The sequence below is a fragment of the Armigeres subalbatus genome, chromosome 2, assembly GCF_024139115.2.
Source record: "Armigeres subalbatus isolate Guangzhou_Male chromosome 2, GZ_Asu_2, whole genome shotgun sequence".
Taxonomy (NCBI): Eukaryota; Metazoa; Arthropoda; class Insecta; order Diptera; family Culicidae; genus Armigeres; species Armigeres subalbatus.
Genome location: NC_085140.1, coordinates 143,708,955 through 143,732,870, shown reverse-complemented (window position 1 = coordinate 143,732,870; position 23,916 = coordinate 143,708,955). Strand labels below are relative to the sequence as shown.

At 40.5% G+C, this 23,916-nt stretch overlaps 1 protein-coding gene across 8 annotated transcripts in view; it reads left to right on the top strand.

The window, feature by feature from the left end:
- The window catches only part of LOC134210934 (NAD(+) hydrolase sarm1), a 178,731-nt gene that overhangs the window by 119,679 nt on the left and 35,136 nt on the right, over positions 1-23,916 (top strand). For 7 of the 8 annotated variants that reach the window (XM_062687376.1, XM_062687378.1, XM_062687380.1 and 4 more), the window contains one exon: positions 12,627-12,821. In XM_062687376.1, coding sequence (XP_062543360.1) covers positions 12,627-12,821 — 195 coding nt within the window. Of the gene's footprint in view, positions 1-12,626; positions 12,822-18,852; positions 19,116-23,916 lie in introns of those variants that run through there. The other variant, XM_062687383.1, reaches the window with a different exon arrangement.

Below are 23,916 nucleotides of genomic sequence, written 5' to 3'. Positions count from 1 at the left end.
CTACACATCCAGGGGGGCTTTCCGACGAAAAACTTCAGGCCGGGGATATGCTTGGCGTCCGCTTTAATTTACGTTTTGTCATTTTATTTTTCATTTATTTAGTTTACATCTAAACAGATAACACTGAATCAACAATTTGAAGCCACAATACACGGTTCAAGGCCGCATCTCTCCATCCTCGAATGCGCCCACGCCAGTTTCGTCATCTATTACGATGTTTTTCGACTGCATCAAGCACTCGCGATCAGTGTTGGGAAATGTACATTAAAACACTCTGATTATGCGAATATTTATATTTTATCTAGTCAAATTTCATGCACCAAACAAACAGAAACAGTTTTCCAAACAAATGTACGCGACGTGACATTTTTTTTGGCGATGAGGCCAACTGCTTGTTTGTTGTTACGTTATGGAACGTATACACGGTCAAGCAGTTTGACCACCATTGACTCCACTTCTCGTTTATTCAAACATCCATCAAGTTTCACCAACAGCGACACGAACAATCAATTTATTCGACCAACAATATCACACACGAACGACAGAAGCGCCAACTTGAGCACCAACCATCAAAATATATATGGGGGTTTGTGCAACTTGTATGTATGTATGTATGTATGTATGTAGTTAGCCACCATCCTGGCTTGAGTCTTGCTCTGCGTGCGGTTCCACTTAACAGTAAGGTTAAATTTTAATATCATTCTGAATTCAACAGACTGCTGTATGAAGGGCCAAAAATGGGGGTGGTGGACCTGTAAGCAGAGACACTTACACGAAACCCACGGGAAAATGAGAATCTCCTTCCAGCAGAATGATCCAACAAAAAGAATAATGAAATTTGCAATACTTGTCAAGCTTTCCACGGGATGGTTTGTTTGAAGAAGGGCGCGTCAACTGGTTAACAACTGTTGGAGATAAAAGTAATAGGCGTGAACGACTATTGCTTTCCTTCCTTGACTCCGATTGGCTACTACTTCTTTGTCCAGTTGTAACTTCATTGATGCCCTGATGCGCCCTCCCAACCCCATCTCATATACCGTCTACGGGGGTGTCATTGGGCCAAAATGTGGTATGCTCCAAGTAAATGTTACAAAGCTCTAGTAGTTAATATTGGAATCAAGTTGTAATTTGTTTAGGTACAAGCTTGAACAATAAATTTACCACTGTGGAGGAAAAAATAATAAATGAGAGAAATTCTTCAAAGTTATATGTTGTTTAAAATTGGCCCATTCTCACCCTTCACAGGTGGTGACATTGGGCCACATACAATAAAGTTCAGGGGTGACGATGCAACGATTCAATCGTTCAAAAAAATAATTGCCTACATTACGGCTTTTACCAACTATGTATGGCAAATCAATCAAAGGCTTGGGGATCGTTCAAAAATTACGTCCATCGTTTTTCGCCATTTTCAACCCTCCCCCCTCCTGTCACAAACTGTCACAAATCAGTGACTCCCCCCTCCCTGTACGTACGTGTGTAATTTTTATTTTGGCGATTATTTTGGTTTTTCTTTTTCGTACACTATTTTTACAATAACATTATGAGTTATGTCCCTTACTAACAGTTTGAATACGTTTTTAAAATGCAAGTTGTTCCTTTCAGTATTTTTTCTAGTGGATGGAAGTCATATAAGACGAACCCCCTCCTCCCCTGTCACAAACTGTCACAAAACTCTAACCCCCCTCCCCCCCTTAAACCTTGGACGTAATTTTTGAACGGCCCCTTGGCCCAATCTCACCCCTTTTTAGCATGCATTGCTCGTTGCTACGAAAAAGCAAGACCGCTGAATAAATATTCATAAAATTCGATAAAACAACAAACAGATTATCGTAACATGATCACCAGGTATCCATCGATCTAAAATTTAGTCATGTAATAGAATTGTTGGGCATTACTGACACTATTTTAGTTCATTCGATCAATAGTTTTACATTCAAATTCCAAGCATTATGGTACGAGCACAATTAATCCTTGGAATTTGTTTTGTGATTTCCTAGACGTGAATTTTAATATATTTTCGAACCGTTTGAAGTTTTCATCAAAATTCGTAACAGTTTCTGAGATATTAGGAGTTGAAACATTTTTCGTTTTTGGCCCAATCTTACCCCCTAGGCCCAATGTCACCCCGAACGACGGTATTTACAGTAAAATCAGTAATATTGTAAGGGATATTAAGGCAATAAGTAATGTTATATGATAAAATTAAGGTAAATTTAGGCAATGTTTGTGGAAATGCTACTGTGCTGCAATAATTTACTCTGAAACATCAATCTCATCGTTATTTTGGTTATAAATAACTACTTCTTGTTAGCATAACATAATACTAATACGTTGGTGTTTTGGCATAAGAGTACCGCTATCACTGGACTTCGGGCCTGAGTTGGAAAAAAATATCACTGAGGGCATAAATAGTCGTTAATCAATTGAAAAAAATAATTATACATATGTTTACAGAATATAATATAGCATAACAATAACCATATAATATTACATAACAATTTGGAAAACGAATAGTAATAAATGTTATGAATATGTAGATCGAAAAAATAAAATCTTCTTAGGCACTAATTAGTGTGTGCAAATATATTTTCATGAATTTGTTAAGAAATGCTATAACTCTTTTCCGCTGCTACACTCTAAGTAGTTAGTTTTGCCTCCTTACATTGTTTTGTAGTTCAAGTAAGATGGCAAATTTAAATCTCAAAAAACTTCAATTTGTGATATTAAAATAAAACGAAGTAAAATTGTACTCACCTGTCCTCAATCCATGAAGGTACTTACCTCTCACTAAGATTGACTTACCATTCAGGTCAATACAATCAAAACTCTCGGCAATTTCTTGAAAGGTGCGCGATGTCAAACCCCAAGTTACATCCGGACGTCGGATTGCTGAGGGAGGGTATTTCTGCGAGACAGCATTCTGTACGGAGGTAAGGCAGCCGCGTTTATGATCGTCGCCTTTATGATTGCCGTCACCAGCGCCGCTTGTCGTCGTTATTATCCCCGCTGTAGTCGTCATGTTGCCACCAGTATTGGTTCTGCTGATTGGTCAGTAGGAAAGCTGCATCCATCAAAATTCCACCATTTCGTCACCGAAACCGTTAGTGTCTTCTTGCAGCACGTACTTAAAGTCGAGTTCCGATAATTTTTGAAACGGAATTCGATTTCTCTTGAATTTTCTTCAAAAAAACAGTAAAAACTGACGCATGATGAATTTTCGCTTCCGATTTCTTTCGCGTCCTACTTCGATCTGATATGGGGGTTTGTGCAACTTCACTACAAATGGTCAAACATGTTCGGCGAACCTTGACTTCGCCCCCGACAACTCAAACCAAAATCAAACCGTTTTAATTTTTTCCAACCGAGCCGCCAACTGTCAAATGGTTGTTCGAACAACTTCACACACGTTCAAATAAAGCAGCAACCGAAACGTTTTCTTGGGGGCGGAGTCAATGTTCGTCAAACTGCTTGACTGGTGTGTACGTTGCATTATGGAACGTACACACGGTCAAGCAGTTTGACCAACATTGACTCCACCTCTCGTTTATTCAAACATCCATCAAGTTTTACCAACAGCGGCACGAACAATCAATTAATTCGACCAACAATATCACACACAAACGACCGAATCGCCAACTTGAGCACCAACCATCAAAAAATATATGGGGGTTTGTGCAACTTCACTACAAATGCTCAAACATGTTCGGCGAACCTTGACTCCGCCCCCGACAACTCAAACCAAAATCAAACCGTTTTAATTTTTTCCAACCGAGCCGCCAACTGTCAAATGGTTGGTCGAACAACTTCACACACGTTGAAACAAAGCAGCAACCGAAGCGTTTTCTTGGGGGCGGAGTCAATGTTCGTCAAACTGCTTGACTGGTGTGTACGTTGCATTATGCGCCGTTGCAAGGTTCGCCGAACATGTTTGAGCATTTGTAGTGAAGTTGCACAAACCCCCATATATTTTTTGAGGGTTGGTGCTCAAGTTGGCGCTTCGGTCGTTCGTGTGTGATATTGTTGGTCGAATAAATTAATTGTTTGTGCCGCTGTTGGTAAAACTTGAACGATGTTTGAATAAACGAGAGGTGGAGTCAATTTTGGTCAAACTGCTTGACCGTGTGTACGTTCCATTAGAGTCGTGCCGGCGTGCGGTCTGCATTTGCATGAGATTTTTTCTTTCGGCTCGTGCGCAGCGCAAACAGCACAGAATCGAGTTTAATTACATGTGGCGCAAAGCCTAGAAGGTGTGTTATCCGTTGGTACTAATTTATTCGTTCTTACCTCTAATGTAGTATACACACGCTCAAGCACGTTGGACCAACATTGACTCCGCCCCCAAGAAAACGACCGTGCGTGAAGTTGTTCGAACAACCATTTGACGGTTGGCGGCGCGGTTGGAAAAAATCAAAGCAGTTTGATTTGATTTTGGTTTGACCTGTCGGGGCGGAGTCAAAGTTCGCCGAATGGAACGTACACACGGTCAAGCAGTTTGACCAACATTGACTCCACCTCTCGTTTATTCAAACATTCGTCAAGTTTCACCAACAGCGACACGAACAACCAATTTATTCGACCAACAATATCACACACGAACGACCGAAGCACCAACTCGAGCACCAACCATCAAAAAATATATGGGAGTTTGTTCAACTTCACTACAAATGCTCAAACATGTTCGGCGAACCTTGACTCCACCCCCGACAACTCAAACCAAAATCAAACCGTTTTAATTTTTTTCAACCGAGCCGCCAACTGTCAAATGGTTGTTCGAACAACTTCACACACGTTCAAACAAAGCAGCAACCGATGCGTTTTCTTGGGGGCGGAGTCAATGTTCGTCCAACTGCTGGACTGGTGTGTACGTTGCAGAACATGTTTGAACGTTTGTAGTGAAGTCGCACAAACCCCCATATATTTTTTGATGGTTGGTGTTGAAGTTAGCGCTTCGGACGTTCGTGTGTGATATTGTTGGTCGGATAAATTGAGTGTTTGCGCCGCTGTTGGTGGTGCTTGATGGATGCTTGACTAAACGAGAGATGAAGTCAATGTTGGTCAAACTGCTTGGCCAGTGTGTACGCTCCATAAAAGGAGCAAGGAGTAATGAAATGAATATTTCCCACCAAAAACGGTTATACGTTGTGAAATTATTGTACGAAAACATTAATTGTGAGGAGAGAAAATAGAAAAACCATGAGCTGACTGTCGTCTGATTGGCGTGGCTGCTGCTGCGGCTGCCGTGGTTTTGTTTTTCTGTTATTGCATGAAAGAATGAATGGTAAAAAAATGTCAACCATTCCCGTCCCTGCTCGCGGTACTGCATCATGACGCATGACTTGCAATAAAGTTATGCACAAACGAAAAAGTTGCATCTTTTTTCGAGTACAATCTTTAGCTAACTTCCATCATCATACTTCATGTCTTTCGGAAATGTATAGGCACCAAAATCTCGGCAAAATGTATGTTTCCCGCCTAATCGAAATCTCATTGGAAAAAAATCTTATACACAGATAGAAAAATCCACTGAAATTTACGCAAAAAATCATGCACATAAATGGAACGCCATTATTAGCGTAATTCCATACTGGATATAGCCTAAATGTATACAATATTCGACGTGAATCGTCAATATTGCATACAAGTTGTAAACAATCTTGTTGGCAAAAGGACCATTTCAGCGTTGAATAGCATAAATTTTCGCATGTCAAGTTTTACGCGCTGTTTATTTTTCATTATTTTTTTCTGTGTACCTACATAGCTATTCCGTAAATAAAATGTGAAATAACAATCAATATAAATGCATGGATTATAACACGGTAACATTCTGCCTTGAATCTAAAACTTATACCTCATGTTACTTATACCATTCACTCAAATTGTCCTTATCGCATTTCAACACATATCTGTTATGGCACGTCATTGCTATCAGCTCGTCATACACATTACAAATTGCTTCCCATTTCCATGAATTCATACCTATCATAACCATAAAAATCGTTTTCTATTCAAAGGCGTCCCATGATACGCTAATACTAGATTCAATCATTTTCATACGATTCAATTTCTGCCTTATCTTCCCAAGGTGGCAGGCTATTATATCACACCAAAATCGCACTTGTAGCTGGATATAGGGATGCGGCAGGTATTTACGTCTGTTCGTCATAGTCTCGAAAACCAATAAAAGAGACGCTTTTTTGTAAAACTCATACGTACCAAATCGTAAGCTAAGGAGAAACGTTCTGCTATAGTGGAGTTCTAGCAAATGTACGTTGCTTTCGTTGGTTTTAGCCCCTACGACGATGGACGGAAATACCTGCCGTGTCCCTACAATTCGATTTTGTACAATAAATTAGGATGACTTAAGATTCACAGATATTGGCACAAAATGTTGCATTCGACAGAAAACTTTATTCAATTGATGTCTTAATGTTGAGGTCAACATACGTATCCCGTAAAGTTTCAAGTTATAACATTCGAATATTTTGACTAGTACGTTCTGTAATATTTATCTGTAAAATAAACAGCGGCAATCAAATAGTAAACGTTTGTCAATACTTCAACCACCCACTTCAAGTGAGTCATTTATTTGTTCGACCTAATAATTGTTTTCCTATCGTCCATCGCGGCATGCAGCCAATTACTTCCAGTACTGTCTATTCACTTATCATAACTTTTGATTTGTTATCATTTGAAGAACAGATTGTCCACTCAAATTTGTATAAACCTACTTTTCTCACACGCAGCAAGTTCAGTAACCGTCTGGGGTTGTACGCTCTTAGTCATGTTCTAAAAAAATGGTAAAAAGGGGGAGTGTATCGATAATGATCAGGTTAGAGTTTTGTAATGCATAAATATAAACATGCATTTTTGGTTTACATATATGGGTACAAGATAACTTCTCTCTGATTGTTGGTAAAAACAAAACTGCAATAGTGTATCTTATTCCGTAATTGTTCACTACTAAGAACGCTTCACTATTTTTGTTGAAAAAGTAACTGACGATCGCAGATAGTTTTCCACCATTTCCACGGATAATTCCAATACTATTTCATACACATAAAACCCTGATTAATACACAAAGTGGATCAAAACAAGTCTCATATTGTACGACAATTTTGACGCAGTCCAAATCTGTACAAAATCACATTTCCGCTATTACTTATACATTACCTTTACTGGTACAGTCACCCTAGCAAAAATTGAGCTGGCGGTGTAATATCAATTTACTCACGAGCTGATTTTAAAGGTAAGCTCATGATACAATCACCTCGAAGGAATTCGCGATAATTGACATCATTGTCATTCCTCACTGAACGGAAAGAAAGATAAGAAACGTAGATGACAATAAAAATGCTCTCACTTCCAAGAACTAGGTAACAGCAATAAATCACCGTGACAGATTTTTGTCTCTGCACATTTTCAAATTATTTACATCACTGCTAATGGATGTATACGGAAAATTGAATTCAAATGCACACCCAAATGGACACACCCGATCTTAGGTCATGCATCTATTATTTGACATTGTTATCACGATGGCCATTTTTCATCGATTCATTGACTGCTCACCGTATCATATTGCTAGACGATGCCATCAATCATCCGAATAAAAAATAAATCATCGGACACCCGTATACAATGCAATTACCTATGTTTACCTTATAAATATTTTATGGAATGTGACGTTTTTTTTTCAAGAAATATTAGTTGCATTTGTATAGTAATACTTAGATCTAGTATACAAAGCCGATTAACTTTAGCATTGGCTAACAATCGCAAACGCATTGCTAATTGAAGGAATCATCAAGGAAATGTATACCAATTAAGCTATCCGTGGTTCAGCGAAAATATTAATCATTTATGTCTTTCACTTTAGTAAACCGCTCAGATTGTCAACAATTGATGTTTTTCCCTAATTTACATGTAGGCAGCATTACGAATACAAATTGTGTCATTTCATAGTCAATATTGCATTGAGTTACAAAAAGATGGATGTGATGCTGGAAAAGAACATGTTATATATAACGATTTACATGCACGTTTTTCTAGCAATAACGGAAACATGGCTTTTAATTTGATTTTTAGAGTTTTAACATCGTTTTGGTGAATTCTGAAGAAAGCCATCAAGCTCGAAATGAAATTACTAATCTCAAATTAGTCTAGTTTGTGGCGCTACAACTCAGTTGACAGATTGAAAATAAAACACCCGGACAAGATCAAGCTGGGTCGTCTAATACTAAACAAAGGTATAAAGGTGCTCACTGATTTTTGAACAATTTTCCTTCAATATATGCTGATCTTTTATTGTCCTGTTGTTAAATTCGGCAGCCGAAAGCGATTAAAAACTTTAAAAAGATTTGGTCCTCTTTCTAGAGTATCTATTTAATGAATATTTTTTCTAGCCATAACTTCATCAAATTTGACAAAGCTACAAAAAATAGACCGTTGAGGACAAAGTTACATCCTTTCGAACAAATTTTGTCAATTTTTTCATGGTATTATGGTGTTCCCATATTGAGTGAACAACTTTATGTGATCACATATTTATTAGTATAGACTATTTTGTGTATTTATGGCTTTGTGCTGTGAGAAAATGCGAGCCAGAGGAATAGCCAGAGCCAGAAGATAGCTATCTGTAGTCCCTTTTTGTACCCAAGAATATTCGAAGCCATACCTGGAGACACCCAAATGGTGATACGTGTTCTTAAGGACAAGCATCCCGGAATCCAAAACCAAATGCACTCGCGTTTTCAAGAGCACACCATTCAAAATGAAAGCAACACATAACTGTAATTTTCATTATTTCACGCATACTGCGATGCAGCAAAGCTGCAATATAATGAAGATGCCAGTTGTGCGTTGCTTCCATTTTGAATGGTGTCCCCTTGAAAACGCGAGTGAACTTATTTCTGGATTCCGGGAGGCTTGTCTTTATGATTGAGGATGATAGACAAGCAATGTCCGAGAACTGAAGAACGGTAAGGCCGCTAGGAAGGACGGAAGTCCGACCGAGCTACTGAAACTGAACGAATGAAGAAGAAATGCCTTCGTGCTGGCTGTAAGGCCTCATCACGAGTAGCAGATTGTTATTATTTATTCAGACTAAGGCTGTGCTGATCTTTATACTGTCTGACATTTTGTCTACAAGCCCGGCCCACCACCTCACTTACTCACTCATGTATACTGAGCACCCCTACAGTCGTCCGATTTTCGCGGTATGAACGGTGGATGATTCACCCAACAGCAGGTGCAACTCGTCATGGTTCAATCGACTTGTCCATGTACCGTCTTACATTCGCACCCAACCATAGATGGTACGCGGAACGAGTATGGTCCAGGTCTCATGTCTACAGAGAACTAGCGGTCTGATGAGCGTTTTGGAGATTTGAAAGATTTTTCAGTTTTGAAAGGCGGTGAACTTACGATATCCTGCCATAATGCGTCCCAAATTTCACTGTTGATTTGTTTTCAGCGTGCCCAAGTAAACGAATTCTTTAACAACCTCGATTTCGTAATCATCGATACAAACTCGTGGTGAGCCTATTCTTATCATGAACTTCGTCATCTATGTGTTAATGGCTACTCTTATCCGCTTAGCTTCTCTCTTCAGTCTGATACAGGTTTCCTCCATTTTCTCAAGGTTACGTGCCATAATATCAATGTCGTCGGCAAAACCAAATAGTTGAACAAACTCCGTAAAAATCGTACCACTCGTGTCAATGATTACCCTTTGTATTACCCCTCCAAAACAATGTGGAATAGCATGCAGGAAAGACCATCACCTTGCCGTAACCCTCTGCATGAATCTAAGAAACTCGAGAATGTCCCTTGAACTGGAACTACGCACATCATCCTATCAATCCAGTCCAGAAATCCGTTTTCGTGCATTAGCTGACATAGTTGGTTCGATCGATTATATCATATGCGGCTTTGAAACAGATGTATACTGCCTGTAACCGCATATTCGTCCCATCTTTGAAGGATTTCCTATTCATATGGGACAGATATGCGATTACAAGCAGTATAGATGATGTGTGGGTATGGGCTCGTTTCATTCGTATCATTTCTGTAATATCTGACGTGTAGCAAGCGCGTCTGGTTCGTGGTATAGCATTCGCCCAGGAATTCCGCCTGGTACTAGCCGACGGTATACAATTTGGGAGAGCACCTTGTAGGAGGAGTCCTGCAATATCCCGAGCAGCACAAGTCAGACCAAAATGGTTGCGGAATCCTGAATCTGGTTGCATATGAGTTGCAGTTACCGATGTGGAACATGTGCGCTGCTAGGGATGATTGTGCGGTAGATGCTGCAATCCAACTTGTAACCGCGGCGTCCAACTTCGGCGCTACTGCACACCGCTGATAGCTTCGAGCGCAGGCATACTGCAACGAAGTAGTGTTCAGATTCAATATTCGTACTGCGGTAAGTACGGATATTCGCGATGGACGGGTGGAGAAGAATTTACCGACGATCAGAACGTGATCGATTTGGTTTTCCGCTTCTTGGTAAGGTGATCTCCATGTGGCCTTGTGGATATTCTTGCGCTCCAAATTTAAAAATCACTGTGTCCTTAGTTGATAAGAACGAGTGATTTATCCAAATAACGAGTTATAACAAATACTAATAGTCAAGGTTTGAATCCAAAGGAGAATGAGAAAATCTCTCACTTATCATGTCTGTATTCTCAATCCAGTTGAAAACCGGAATTGGGGGATAGCGAAGTTGGAATTTTCTCACAATCCGTACGTTAAACCTAACTTCGGAAGTGGTGCGCTGTTTTCATATCGGGAAGCGCTACTCAGCGCACCACTTCCGAAGTTTAGTTTAATGTACGGATTGTGAGAAAAATCCAACTTCGCTAGCCCCCAATTTCGGGTTTCAACTGGATTGAGTATATACACTCTCGATAGGTAGCATACCGTGAGAGACGCTTTTCGGTAGCTGTTACGATAATGAACTGATTCGGGGAGCTACAACCCATGATAAATTTCTTTCAATAAGCCCCAATTGCGGGGGGCACCGGTTCTAATGATGCATTTCAACTTGTTTTACACAGCTGTGCGAAAAAAAATGGTCCTCAACATAAAATGAGCGAGAACAAAGTGTTTTATCAAACCCCATCAGTGAGGGCCGCCCATCCGAATCAGTTTTTTTTTTCAACTTGTTTTCATGGCTTGTTATGATTTGAAGAGGTTTGTGCCTCTCTTTTATCGTTGTTCGTTATCTATTGAGACCGATTTCTGCAAACCCTACTAATAGTTATGCCACTTTTCTATGGTATTTTAGAAATACTCATTAGAAACAATTCCAATCTGAAAATTTCCTAGACCGAACCAAAAATACATCTCTTGGCATGCTTTGCTCGCAGGTAGGTGGAAATGGTTCGATAATAATATCTTTGAAAATCTTGAATGTCGAAATTCCATCGTTTTTCGAGTTCAAACAATCTCATATATTCATTTTTACGAATTTTGTTAATTCACATTTACATCCAAAAAGGGTAATAAGAAATGAATCTTAATTGATCAGAGAGGGGTTGCTGTTAAAAATACCAGTGGGTTTAACCCTTGCGAAGCGGTAATGTTTACTAGATAAATGTTGCATTTAATAATATCGGCTTTGTTTTGCTTGTTTGCAATTGAGCCTTCGAAAATAGGGGTAAAATAAAAGAAAATGAAGAATTATTGTATTTGATTAATGAAAATGGTTACAAAATGAATGAAAGACTCAACTGATGACTCGTAGCTGGCAGCTAGTATTAGATTAGAATATATGTTCCATTTGAAAAACAAAAAAAAGTTCAGAAAAAATATTTTAAGCTCTTTGAATAGTTATGTGTCGCATTTGACAGGTCCTGTGACCGTTTGGTTGGAATTCAATTTAGTATGTATGAGAATAATATGTATACAAATCCTGTTGACAACCGCATCACTTTTTGTTACAACCTCATAACAACATAGCCATAATAAACATAGAAACCCAAATAAGCAAATCGTTAGAATTTGGAGTTGCCACCTTGCAAAATTTGTCCGCGTTCTGGCCGTTATTCCCGATATATACGATAATCATCAGCATTTGCACATTGAAAATGTATGCTAACCTAAATCATTCATCTATTGGTTTTTTTGTAACAGTAACAGACCTGCAGTACCGGATGACCAGATAGACACGCCATATTGAATACCATTAGTTTTTATAGATTTAACATAATGATTCATTCAAAAATATGCCGTCCAAGACACGGACTTATTTAAATTACCAACAAAAGTAATATCATCCAACTATCAAGATAGTTGAATAACACGTTACAAGTCTGCACGCTCAAATTGTGAAATAATGACTTATTTTTCAAATGTGAAATAAAACTCGCTTGAAATTCAATTTTTTGCACCAGACAGTACCTCAGCCTCATTAGCATTTCAATCTCAGTGTGTTAGTCGCCACTCCATTGGACATTGCATTCTAATTACCCAAACCATCGCGTCACGATTTCACGTCCTGTGCCAACAAGCGATCGACATTAGAAACAAAGCACGCTCAATTATCACACGCTGCGAAACCACCACCAACCAACAACGACACTCATGCCTTGCCTTCTTTTTTCCCTCCTACCTTAACGCAGATGTCCGACTTGGCCGATACGGGCAGTAGCATCGCATCCAACGGAACACCCACGGTCCCGGTGGGAACAGCGCATCGCATTGGCCAGAGCTTGTTCAGCACCAATGCACCGTCATCGGCAGGAACAGCAGCAGCAGCAGGTTTAACAACAACAGGCACAATGCTCGCCAACGCAAACATCAGCTCATCACAGGAGGTAAGCCAAACGGACAGGAAGACGGATCCAAATTTGGTGTAATGGGTAGTTATTAATTTGCATTTTTTTGCTTAATGATGTCGGTTCTTGGGATTTGGACAAATTGGAAATTATCGCTTCCCTTTCAAATAATCAATAGGAAAGATAGGATTAAAATGAGTGGTGAAATGCGTCATAAAAAGACATAGATACTATAGAAATGTGACCATAACACATAACAAAAAATAACAAATTCTGTTTTTTGGGCTGAAAATAATTTGTTGGTCAAATTAGAATAAAAAACTTTTTTGAATAATAAAGTTGACATACACACCTTTACACCTTTTTACACGACCGTGTAAGATAAATCTCATACAAATTTTTTGCAAAGTTGTTCCATTTTGCATGATTTGTCGAGAACTTTTTTTACACGAATTTTTGAATTTTGAACGGAACGCATCCCCCGTGTAAAAAAAGAATCGGATGTACTATCAAACCTTTCTCTTAAGAGAATGTTAGTCTCATTTTATATTAATTTACTGCCAATTGCTGGTAATGCGAAAGTATTTGTTAGCGAGAACCGAAAGTAAGTCTGGGAATAGACTTCTCTTCTTTCTTTGCTGATGCTGGTATTACATTCCCAGCCACGCAGCTAAGTGTTCGGCACTTCCACAGTGATTAACTGCTGGGCTTCAAAGATATGGGCAAAAAATAAATGAAAAAGAAAAACATATTTAAAGATTTAGGAAGATACGGCTTTGTGTAGGGCTCACATACATGACCCCCACGCGCCCGCCACCAAATCTGACGCTGGGTCACAGAACACAGCATAAATGTTTCCGAATTTAAATAGCAACCACCACACTTTGGGAAGAGATAGACCGTTGTCTATCATATAAATTCTAGTCCAATTACTCACTTGCCCGAAGAAAAGCGAGTCGCTACGTACCAACGAGTCGCGAGCACTCTACTTAGAATGACTAACAATGTCAAGGTGGCGTCTATCCGCGCGAGACAGGAACTAAACGGATTATAACACAGCCGAACGGATTATGCAACTTCATATTACCGGCGGACTGTACGCCTCGTTGATTGCTGAATACAAACCATCGTTCACACGTGCGTTTCAAACAGTGTTGAGGTTCACGAATCTGATGACGAAGACGACAACCACGACACCTCTGTCCTCTCGCTCGATGTCTGATGGGATGGTACTTTTAAAGATGACGTGTTACACGGGAGAGCGCGACACTTTTGCGAAAAGGAAAACAAGGGAATTTCCCGCAAAATATTTATATTTCGGCATCGTGCTTCTGAAGAAGGTGTCCCACTTGGTGAATTTCTCGGAAAACCAGGGCTACTCGCTACTCGTGTCTCTGGGCGCGCCGACGTAAGACGTATGCGCGTAACTTTTGTCTATGTCGTTGACGTCGTCGCCGTCGCGTCGATTACTCACAGTTCCAAATAAATCTAAATCCGTTCTCGACGAGCTAATTGCTGTCTTCACAGTAATACAATACAGTACAGTAGGTCTAATTTTGATTTATTTATAATCAGACTAAGGCCGGAGTGGCCTGTGCTGCACATAAAAGACTTCTCCATTCAGCTCGGTCCATGGCTGCACTTCGCCAGCCACGCAGTCTGCGGAGGGTCCGCAAGTCGTCCTCCACCTGATCGATCCACCTTGCCCGCTGTGCACCTCGCCTTCTTGTTCCCGTCGGATCGTTGTCGAGAACCATTTTCACCGGATTACTGTCCGACATTCTGGCTACGTGCCCGGCCCACCGCAGTCTTCCGATTTTCGCGGTGTGAACGATGGATGGTTCTCCCAACAGCTGATGCAACTCGTGGTTCATTCGCCTCCTCCACGTACCGTCCGCCATCTGCACCCCACCATAGATGGTACGCAACACTTTCCTTTCGAAAACTCCCAGTGCGCGTTGGTCCTCCACGAGCATCGTCCAGGTCTCGTGTCCGTAGAGAACTACCGGTCTTATAAGCGTTTTGTAGATAGTCAGTTTGGTACGGCGGCGAACTCTATTCGATCGGAGCGTCTTGCGGAGTCCAAAGTACGTACGATTTCCAGCCACTATGCGTCTCCGAATTTCTCTGCTGGTATCGTTATCGGCGGTCACCAGTGAGCCCAAGTACACGAATTCTTCAACCACCTCGATTTCGTCACCACCGATAGAAACTCGTGATGGGTGGCTCACATTGACCTCTCTTGAGCCTCTTCCTATCATGTACTTCGTCTTCGACGTGTTGATGACTAGTCCAATCCGTTTAGCTTCGCTTTTCAGTCTGATGTAGGCTTCCTCCATCCTCTCAAAGTTACGTGCCATGATATCAATGTCGTCGGCGAAACCAAATAACTGGACGGACTTCGTGAAAATCGTACCACTCGTGTCAATCCCTGCTCTTCGTATTACTCCTCCAAAGCGATGTTGAATAGCAGACACGAAAGACCATCACCTTGCCGTAACCCTCTACGGGTTTCGAAGGGACTCGAGAATGCCCCTGAAACTCGAACTACGCACATCACCCGATCCATCGTCGCCTTGATCAACCGTATCAGTTTATCCGGAAATCCGTTTTCGTGCATTAGCTGCCATAGCTGGTCCCGATCGATTGTATCATATGCGGCTTTGAAGTCGATAAATAGATGATGTGTGGGCACGTTGTATTCGCGGCATTTCTGCAATACCTGACGTATGGCGAACACCTGGTCTGTGGTAGAGCGTTCACCCATAAATCCCGCCTGGTACTGCCCCACGAACTCTCTTGCAATTGGTGTTAGTCGACGGCATAAAATTTGGGAGAGTACCTTGTAGGCGGCGTTCAGCAATGTGATTGCGCGGTAGTTGCTACAATCCAGCTTATCGCCCTTTTGTAGATGGGACACACGACACCTTCCATCCACTCCTGCGGCAGAACCTCATCCTCCCAAACCTTGGTAATCACCCAGTGCAGCGCTCTAGCCAGTGCTTCACCACCGTGTTTAAACAGCTCTCCTGGTAGTTGGTCAACTCCAGGGGCTTTGTTGTTTTCAGCTGGCCGATCTCCTCCTGGATTTCCTGGAGATTCGGAGCCGGAAGTCGCATGTCCTGCGCGCGTGCTTCTAGGTTCATTACCATACCGCCACCGTCGTCTGCCATATCGCCATTCAGGTGCTCTTCGTAGTGCTGCCGCCACCTTTGGATCACCTCACGCTCGTTCGTAAGAAGGTTCCCGTTTATGTCCTTACACATATCGGGCTGTGGCACGTGGCCCTTACGTGAACGGTTCAACTTCTCATAGAACTTTCGTGCGTTATTAGCGCGGTACAGTTCCTCCGTCTCTTCACGGTCTCGATCTTCCTGCTGGCGCTTTTTCCTCCGGAAAATCGAGTTTTGTCTGTTCCGCGCCCGTTTGTATCGTGCCTCGTTCGCCCTCGTGCGGTGTTGCAGCAATCTCGCCCATGCTGCATTCTTCTCCTCAACTAACTGCTCACATTCCCCGTCATACCAGTCGTTTCTCTGATCCGGAGCCACCGTGCCTAGTGCAGCGGTTGCGGTGCTTCCAATGGCGGATCTCCAGCCATCTTCAAGAGATGCTGCGCCTAGCTGCTCTTCCGTTGGGAGTGCCACTTCCAGCTGCTGCGCGTAGTCTTGGGCTAGTCTACTGTCTTGCAGCCGCCCAATGTTTAGCCGCGGCGGACGACTCCGACGCGTGTTGATCACCGTCGAGAGTCTTGAGCGCAGACATACTGCGACGAGGTAGTGGTCGGATTCAATATTCGCACTGCGGTAAGTGCGTACGTTCATGATGTCGGAGAAGAATTTACCGTCGATTAAAACGTGGTCGATTTGGTTTTCCGTTACTTGATTAGGTGATTTCCATGTGGCCTTGTGGATATTCTTGCGGGGAAGAAAGTGCTTCGGACTACCATTCCGCGGGAGGCTGCAAAGTTTATGCATCGTTGGCCGTTGTCGTTCGATACGGTATGCAGACTATCCGGTCCGATGACCGGTCTATACATTTCCTCCCTTCCTACCTGAGCGTTCATGTCACCGATGACGATTTTGACGTCTCGCAGTGGGCATCCATCGTATGTCTGCTCCAGCTGCGCATAGAACGCTTCTTTCTCGTCGTCGGATCTCCCTTCGTGTGGGCAGTGCACGTTGATGATCCTCAGCTTGCACATCCTTGCGTTGATTTGCTGCCACCCAATCACGCGTTGGCGCATCTTTCCCAGCACTATGAAGCCGGTTCCCAGCTCGTTGGTGGTGCCACAGCTTTGGTAGAAGGTAGCCGCTCGATGCCCGCTTTTCCACACTTTCTGTCCTGTCCAGCAGATTTCCTGCAGCGCTACGACATCGAAGTTGCGGGGATGTAATTCATCGTAGATTATCCTGTCGCAACCTGCGAAGCCTAGCGACTTGCAGTTCCATGTTCCAAGCTTCCAATCGTGATCCTTTATTCGTCGCCCAGGTCGTTGCCGATTGTATCGAGTCGTATTATCTTCTATGTCGTTCGTAATAGTTGTTTTTAAAGGCGGCTTATTGGGCCTGCGCAAACCTCCTGTCTCTTCTGAGGGCCGTCGTGTCAGGGGCTGTTTAGCGTCCCACTTTACACCAGGACTTGGGCCTGTGCGCTTTGAGCGGTAAACGGTCGCTTTGGCGGAGCCTACTTGCGGATACATGCAGCTTTTTATAGAAGTTTAACAGGGCCCACTGTCAAACCCCACCACATCCTAGGCAGGCCCCACAACTCGCAGATAGTCTGGGGAGGGATTGTCAAGCCGTTGGACATGGTCCCTGCTGCCGGTCTAATTTTGAATTAATGTTATTTTGATTGTTCTGCTTGTTGTGTACCTACTTAGGTTCAGATCCCGTTGGTTGTCGAAAAAATCTGAGATCACACTTTCTCTGTGGTTTCCAATATTTCATTTGCAGAGAATATTTTCCAATAAGCTAAAGCGTCTGTCTTCTTAAACTCAAATTTAACTTAAAAGTGACAGTACGAAAATTATTAAGTAAGGGTTACTTACTGCAGGGTGCTCGCAGTGCAAGATTACTTTTAACAGATATTGAAATTTTTTTATAGACGTCTTATTATCACCCAACCAGCGGATGGCAGATTTTAATACAGTTCTGCATAAGAACCTTGCAGAAACTGTATAATAATTGGGCATATACAAAATCTGTATTATTTCAATACAATTATTGTATACAATTATTGTGTACAGATTTGTATTATTTTAATACAATATTTGTATAAAAAGCTTACAGAATTGTATATGCCCAGATTTTATACAATAATTGTCAGATTTGTTAATTGGGTGTATTGTTTCCATTCTTATAGCCGTCACTGTTAAGTTAAATTAAATCTAACTCGGGAATTGATACAGATCTTCAAAAACAGTGCATACGCACATAAGTACGCGTGTTCTCAATCAATAGATTTGCTCGCCACATGTTGCTTTCGACACAGGACAGTTCCTATTGAATTTGATCATGACCATACATTGCGTTTAAAAGTTATAAAGTTATGCGTATTAAACAAAAAAGTTTATCAATTGTGATAAAGTGAGTTAGTGGATGTCATAAATGTCTAATTACGAGAAAGGTAACACACGATTGAGTTTTTTTTACAATAAGCCTCTGTTCAGAAATCTGTTTGAACAATTTTTCTGTATTGTTATGTATAAGAATAAACACGAAAATATTTAAATAATGCAAGCAATAAGACCTATCTCTCTAAGGTGTTATTTTTTACCTTTGTATATGCTTTTCAAGTTACCTTTTAAAATGTACGAATAAGCATCATCGCTGTTGATCTGTTGAAAAAAATGCATTAAATTGTCATCGTGCGGAATTAGTTTCCACTAGAACAACGTCATCCATCTCAATCCCCGAGGGAAAAAGAGCGAATCTCTAGAAATTCGCCAACTTTTTATGAGGTGACACTCACGACAACTATGATGATGCCACATCCACATTACGTGTCAACGTGTATGTCGCATGTGGAAACAGAATTCGGCCAGTTTCAAAATGCCAAGAGCCAAAATCGTCAGTACTTGTACAACGATCGAACGAACAACAAACCACGAAATTTACACTCTAAGTGGGCTGAAGACGTTTCCAGTGGAAGTTTCGGATATCGAACTACTCTTAGAACTATATGCAAAAAGAGTATTTGACTAATCGAGAAAGTGATTACTAGAGTGGTTTCTCGAGAAAAGAAGTGCCTCAATCAGTGCTAAGTGATTTATCGACTCGATACAAGAAATAAAAACCTATCGAGATCAGTTTACTTCAAAATCAAACGTGAAAGGTAAATACAGGAAGCGCAAGTTGGTTACTTCTAGCGATACCTCGCCACTAATTTGCACATGTGAATACGAATGTTTAAAAATAATAACTGCATGTGTGCTGTGTGCCATGTCGGCAACCCAGCGTCAGATATGTGATACCACCCACTAACAAATGGTCCGTTACTAATAAGCTGTCACCTGTTGGTAGGGAGTAGTCTGCGATCGCTCGAATGAAATGCATTGCGTGAGACTTCACTATGATTTTTGGTCAATAAGACCAGCTATTCAGATAGTATTTTCTACCACATAAAACCAATAACCAGTAATTTAGCAATTGAGATGTCGCCAAGTGTAAACTGCGCGACAAACAGGTTCTCTAAAAATATTCCCGCATGTGCACCTTGTTCATCACATAGAATGATGATTAATTTAGCGAAATCCCGCTACAGTAGCTGCCAAAGCCGATCCCTTCATCGTTATGCGCTGTCGGCGAGGTTGTTCGTGCAAAACCAAACTAATAAAGTAGCTATCGATAGTGGGGCGGTGCCGTTAAGCCTTTCTGAGAAATGGTTTGCCGACATGTGTATATCGTTAGCAATATGTCAAGGGATAAAAGTGGAGAGATTTATCAGTTTAATTGAGATGTCTTTCAACACCTTATTTTATTGTTTGTGGTCTAATGGCTGATAAAATATCGATAAATATTAGAGTGAGACAAAATCTGAGCTTTTACCAGAAGTACATTAATACATTTGAATGTTATGGTATGATGCAAAACGATTGCATCAAGATTTAGTTCAATCGACAGCAGCACAATAAAAAAATGGAGAAGGCAGTATGTAGTTTGTGGGGAAAAATAATTAAAAGTATAATTGTATAGAGATGGGATCATAAACGTGAAATTAGGTCCGGAAATATGGCCAAATAAATAACGGATCGCAATAAAACAATATGGAAATCATACTTCATGGTTTTGCGAAGCTTAAGGTTCCCTGGCTACCATATAACGGGTTCCAGGTGCCCCCAAGAAAATGGCCCATTGCGGATCCGATTGTGAGCATGAAATCAAACCAAATGGCATGTTTTTGTGAGGCGATTACTAAAGAAACATTTGCAGAACAGTGAGATACATAAAAAGGTTCTGGGTATTCTGGGAAAGTGATATTGGTTTGAGAAATACGACCGAGTTGTTTGTCAAAGCTCTCTGTCTTAATTCTTATTTCCACCCGGGAAATAAGACAAGTTGACGCTATGTTTGATGGTGTGTAGAGTCGTTTGACAAAACGAGTAGACCAACTTTGTTCGTCAAACAGCTCTACACACGGTCAAAATTTGACAAGATTTAATGTTTCACCAACTTGTCTATCTTCACGGGGACGGAGTCAATATTTGATGAACATGCTTCACCGTGTGTATTGGGGCTATAAACTCTTAGATCACTGCAAATATTTTTATTTAGGTTATTCGTTTGACCACATTTCTCTTGTAAACACTTCGTTGCAATCGACTATATGTGTCCGATCAAGGCAGATTTTAAATATTCGTTCAAGAATGTCTTCTTGGAAATGCCGAACATAATCAACGGAAGATCCTCCAATAGTATAGGGTGTTCTTGATCCTCCCAGATGTATTGTTAAATTATAAAGTTATCGAAGTACAGTTCCGAACAATGGCTGCATTTCTTTTGAAGTAAAATTGCGAACAGCAATTCCGATTGAAAGCGTTATGGTGGAAACAATCACTCTTTGAAATCAAACTTCCAGTACAATATCTATCCCCTTTCAAGAAGTATAAGAGAATGGTGTGTGTTAATCCTTTTTTTATGTTTGCGATGGCCCGGAACGAGATAATGGTGAATATGGTTCCTGTTTGATCCTGGATCTCTCACGCAACCCTTCAGTTGTTGTGAACGACAAGCGAGCTTTTTTCAAAGGTGTTGTACTTTTTACAACGATGCGAATCCCAGAAAGTTAAAAAGAATGCATATGCTCGGAATAAGACAATGGTTAATGAGATCCTTACCCAGCAGAATTAAACAATAAATTTGATTCCTTCTTCAAATCGACGTATATACCAGGAATCCTTATGGGGGATCTGATCCCTTCTTTAAAAGAAATCATTTACACGGAGTAAGAGAATGGTAGATGTGATCCCTTCTTTAGGAGTAGGCGTTAGCCTGAAACAAGACAAAGGTGAATGAGACCTCTTTTTTTAGAAACAAAGGTGTGTAAGTCAACGATGAATGTGATCTCTTCTTTTAATGTACACGAATTTTGCCAGAATACGAACAAATCAAGGATGTTATCGATCATTTACTAATTAGCGTTTGATCATTTAGTAGTTTGTCAGCAACTCATTCCAGAAGCTGAATTTCAAAATATGTTGTATGGTGAACCTCTAGTGCGAAAGTTTTTCTACAACTCTGCCTAATGGTTCGTTGTTAGAATTCAACTAATTACGGAGTTATAGCGCTAGTAACAGTAACTTAAACTAAATTATTGGAATTTTGTTATCATTTTGTTTAAGTTACTGCAACTTTAGCTATAACTCCGATACTATTAGAATTCGAACAACGAAGCATTAGGCAGAGTTGTAGAAAAACCTTCGCACTAGAAGTCCAACATACAATACTTTTTGAAATTCAGCTTCTAGTATGAGTTATGGACAAACTACTAAATGATCGAACGCAAATTACTAAATGATCGATAACATCCTTGGAACAAATATATAAGATCCCTTCTTAAGCAATACATATCGACTATTTGACATTTCACCGAAAAACATTTTGCCATATTCGTTTTCGCGGTCGAACTGTATAACATATGACGGAATGTACCTCTAGACCAATATTTAAAAAGGGCGTAACAGCCAAAATTTATTCGTTCTGATATATCTTCTTTATATTTCTTTCTTCCATATATATAGCTATACAATGTAGACGAAGAATAAGAAGGTATACATTTTGGAAACATGCATTCACTTTATATCCAATTTGGCTCAAATAATCATTAAGATCTTGTTGGATTTCTAAAAGGAGGATGTTTCGATACGCGTATTGACCTTGAGGCCTGTACTCCAATTCTTGGAATTCTTGGATGGGCTGAAATGGGACATACATGGGACATGCTTGTAGCATTTCTAAAAGAAGCAAACAGATCTTTTTTAAGTGTATTGACCTTAACTGCCGTAATCTGAAAATTACAACACATAGGTAGAGACCGTTTACACTAATATTACGAAATGGCGTATACATCACTTTGTCAGATTACGGCAGTTAATCACGTCGTTTCACGTCATATTCTGATTACGTCCTCCCAATAAGTGCCGTAAAAAGAGGGTTGAGTGTATTACGGATTGATTCATGTAGCAAATTGGAATTTTCTCAGATAAGAATGATGTAGAATAGCAGCAGTTTTGAAAATCATAATTGCCCTATAAGCTACAGGTTTGCCATTTTGCGGATAGGCGATTTTTTAATAATCCATTACCTTCTCCCTTCGCATTATACCGTACAATCATTTGAACATTTTTCAGCAGACTTAAGATATTAATAAAATTGTTAGCAGTATATTATCAGGATATTGACAGGATCTGGGCTAACTGAACATCTCCGAGTCCAAGGAAAACAACCAAAGCCTCTTAGGAAGTTGTTGCATGTCTTGTTCTCGAATACATGTCCCTTGTCCATCATTTTTGATAGATGCTGACGTTTGGCTGCAATCATTGTTCTTCTTCTTATTGGCATTAGATCCACATACTAGGACAGAGCCGCCTCGCAGCTTTAGTGTTCATTAAGCACTTCCACAATTATTAACTGCGAGGTTTCTAAACCAGGTTACCACTTTTGCATTCGTATATCATGAGGCTAACACGATGATACTTTTATGCCCAGGGAAGTCGAGGCAATTTCCAATCCGAAAATTGCCACCCTCAGCATGGTCTTGCTTGATAGCCGCACGACTAAAGAAGACCCCCATTGTTAGCTCATCCCTTTTTCTGTCGTACTATGTTATCCTCTCGTTGTCCATTTCAATGTATGTCGTTAACCCCTCTATGTATGTCTTTCTCTTGTTGTTGTCTTCCAGAACAAATGAATTTTAGTACCATTAGAGAAATGAAGCGTCATCCAAGAGCTTCATTGATGTGAATATCAGCTTCGTCATAATTGAAGTACCTTAATATCCCTTCCTTTCCTGCTGTAAAATTGTATTCTTTAACTTCTGAATCTTTCGGTCTCCCAATACCAACCTTATGTATGAAAATCATCAAAGCCATGACTTCGGCTCCGTAATGCTTTACGACAAATTAAAAAAAAAATGTGTCTTACATACGCGAGGTACAATGTTTTCGTTATGTATTGATCGTTAAAGTGCAAACTAAACCTTTTTATAAACCCAAGCATGTTCATTGTTTTATAATCTTATTAAAGTGGTCATTTTTTCTTCTTTTTATTATTCTTCTTCTTCTTCCCCACATTCCAACTAGAACTTGGCTTGCTTTTCAACTTGTTATTCTATTAACATTTTCTTAGTGTTAATTGAAAGCTTTTCTATGCCATCCATTGAATTAGTATGTATCTTGTGTAACGAGCACAATAGACACACTATGTCCAGGGAGTCAAGAATCTTTCCCTTCCAAAAACATCCTAGATCGGATGAAGAATCGAACTCGCCATCTCCGGATTGGCAATCCAACGCCTTTGTTTGCAAGGCGAACTTGAGAACCCAATCAATAGGGTGGTTCAATAATCAATTTTGCTCCACCATGTTCATTTAATTCTGTCTCAGGTTTTGAGTGTCCTCCATAAATTGGAGCCGATTT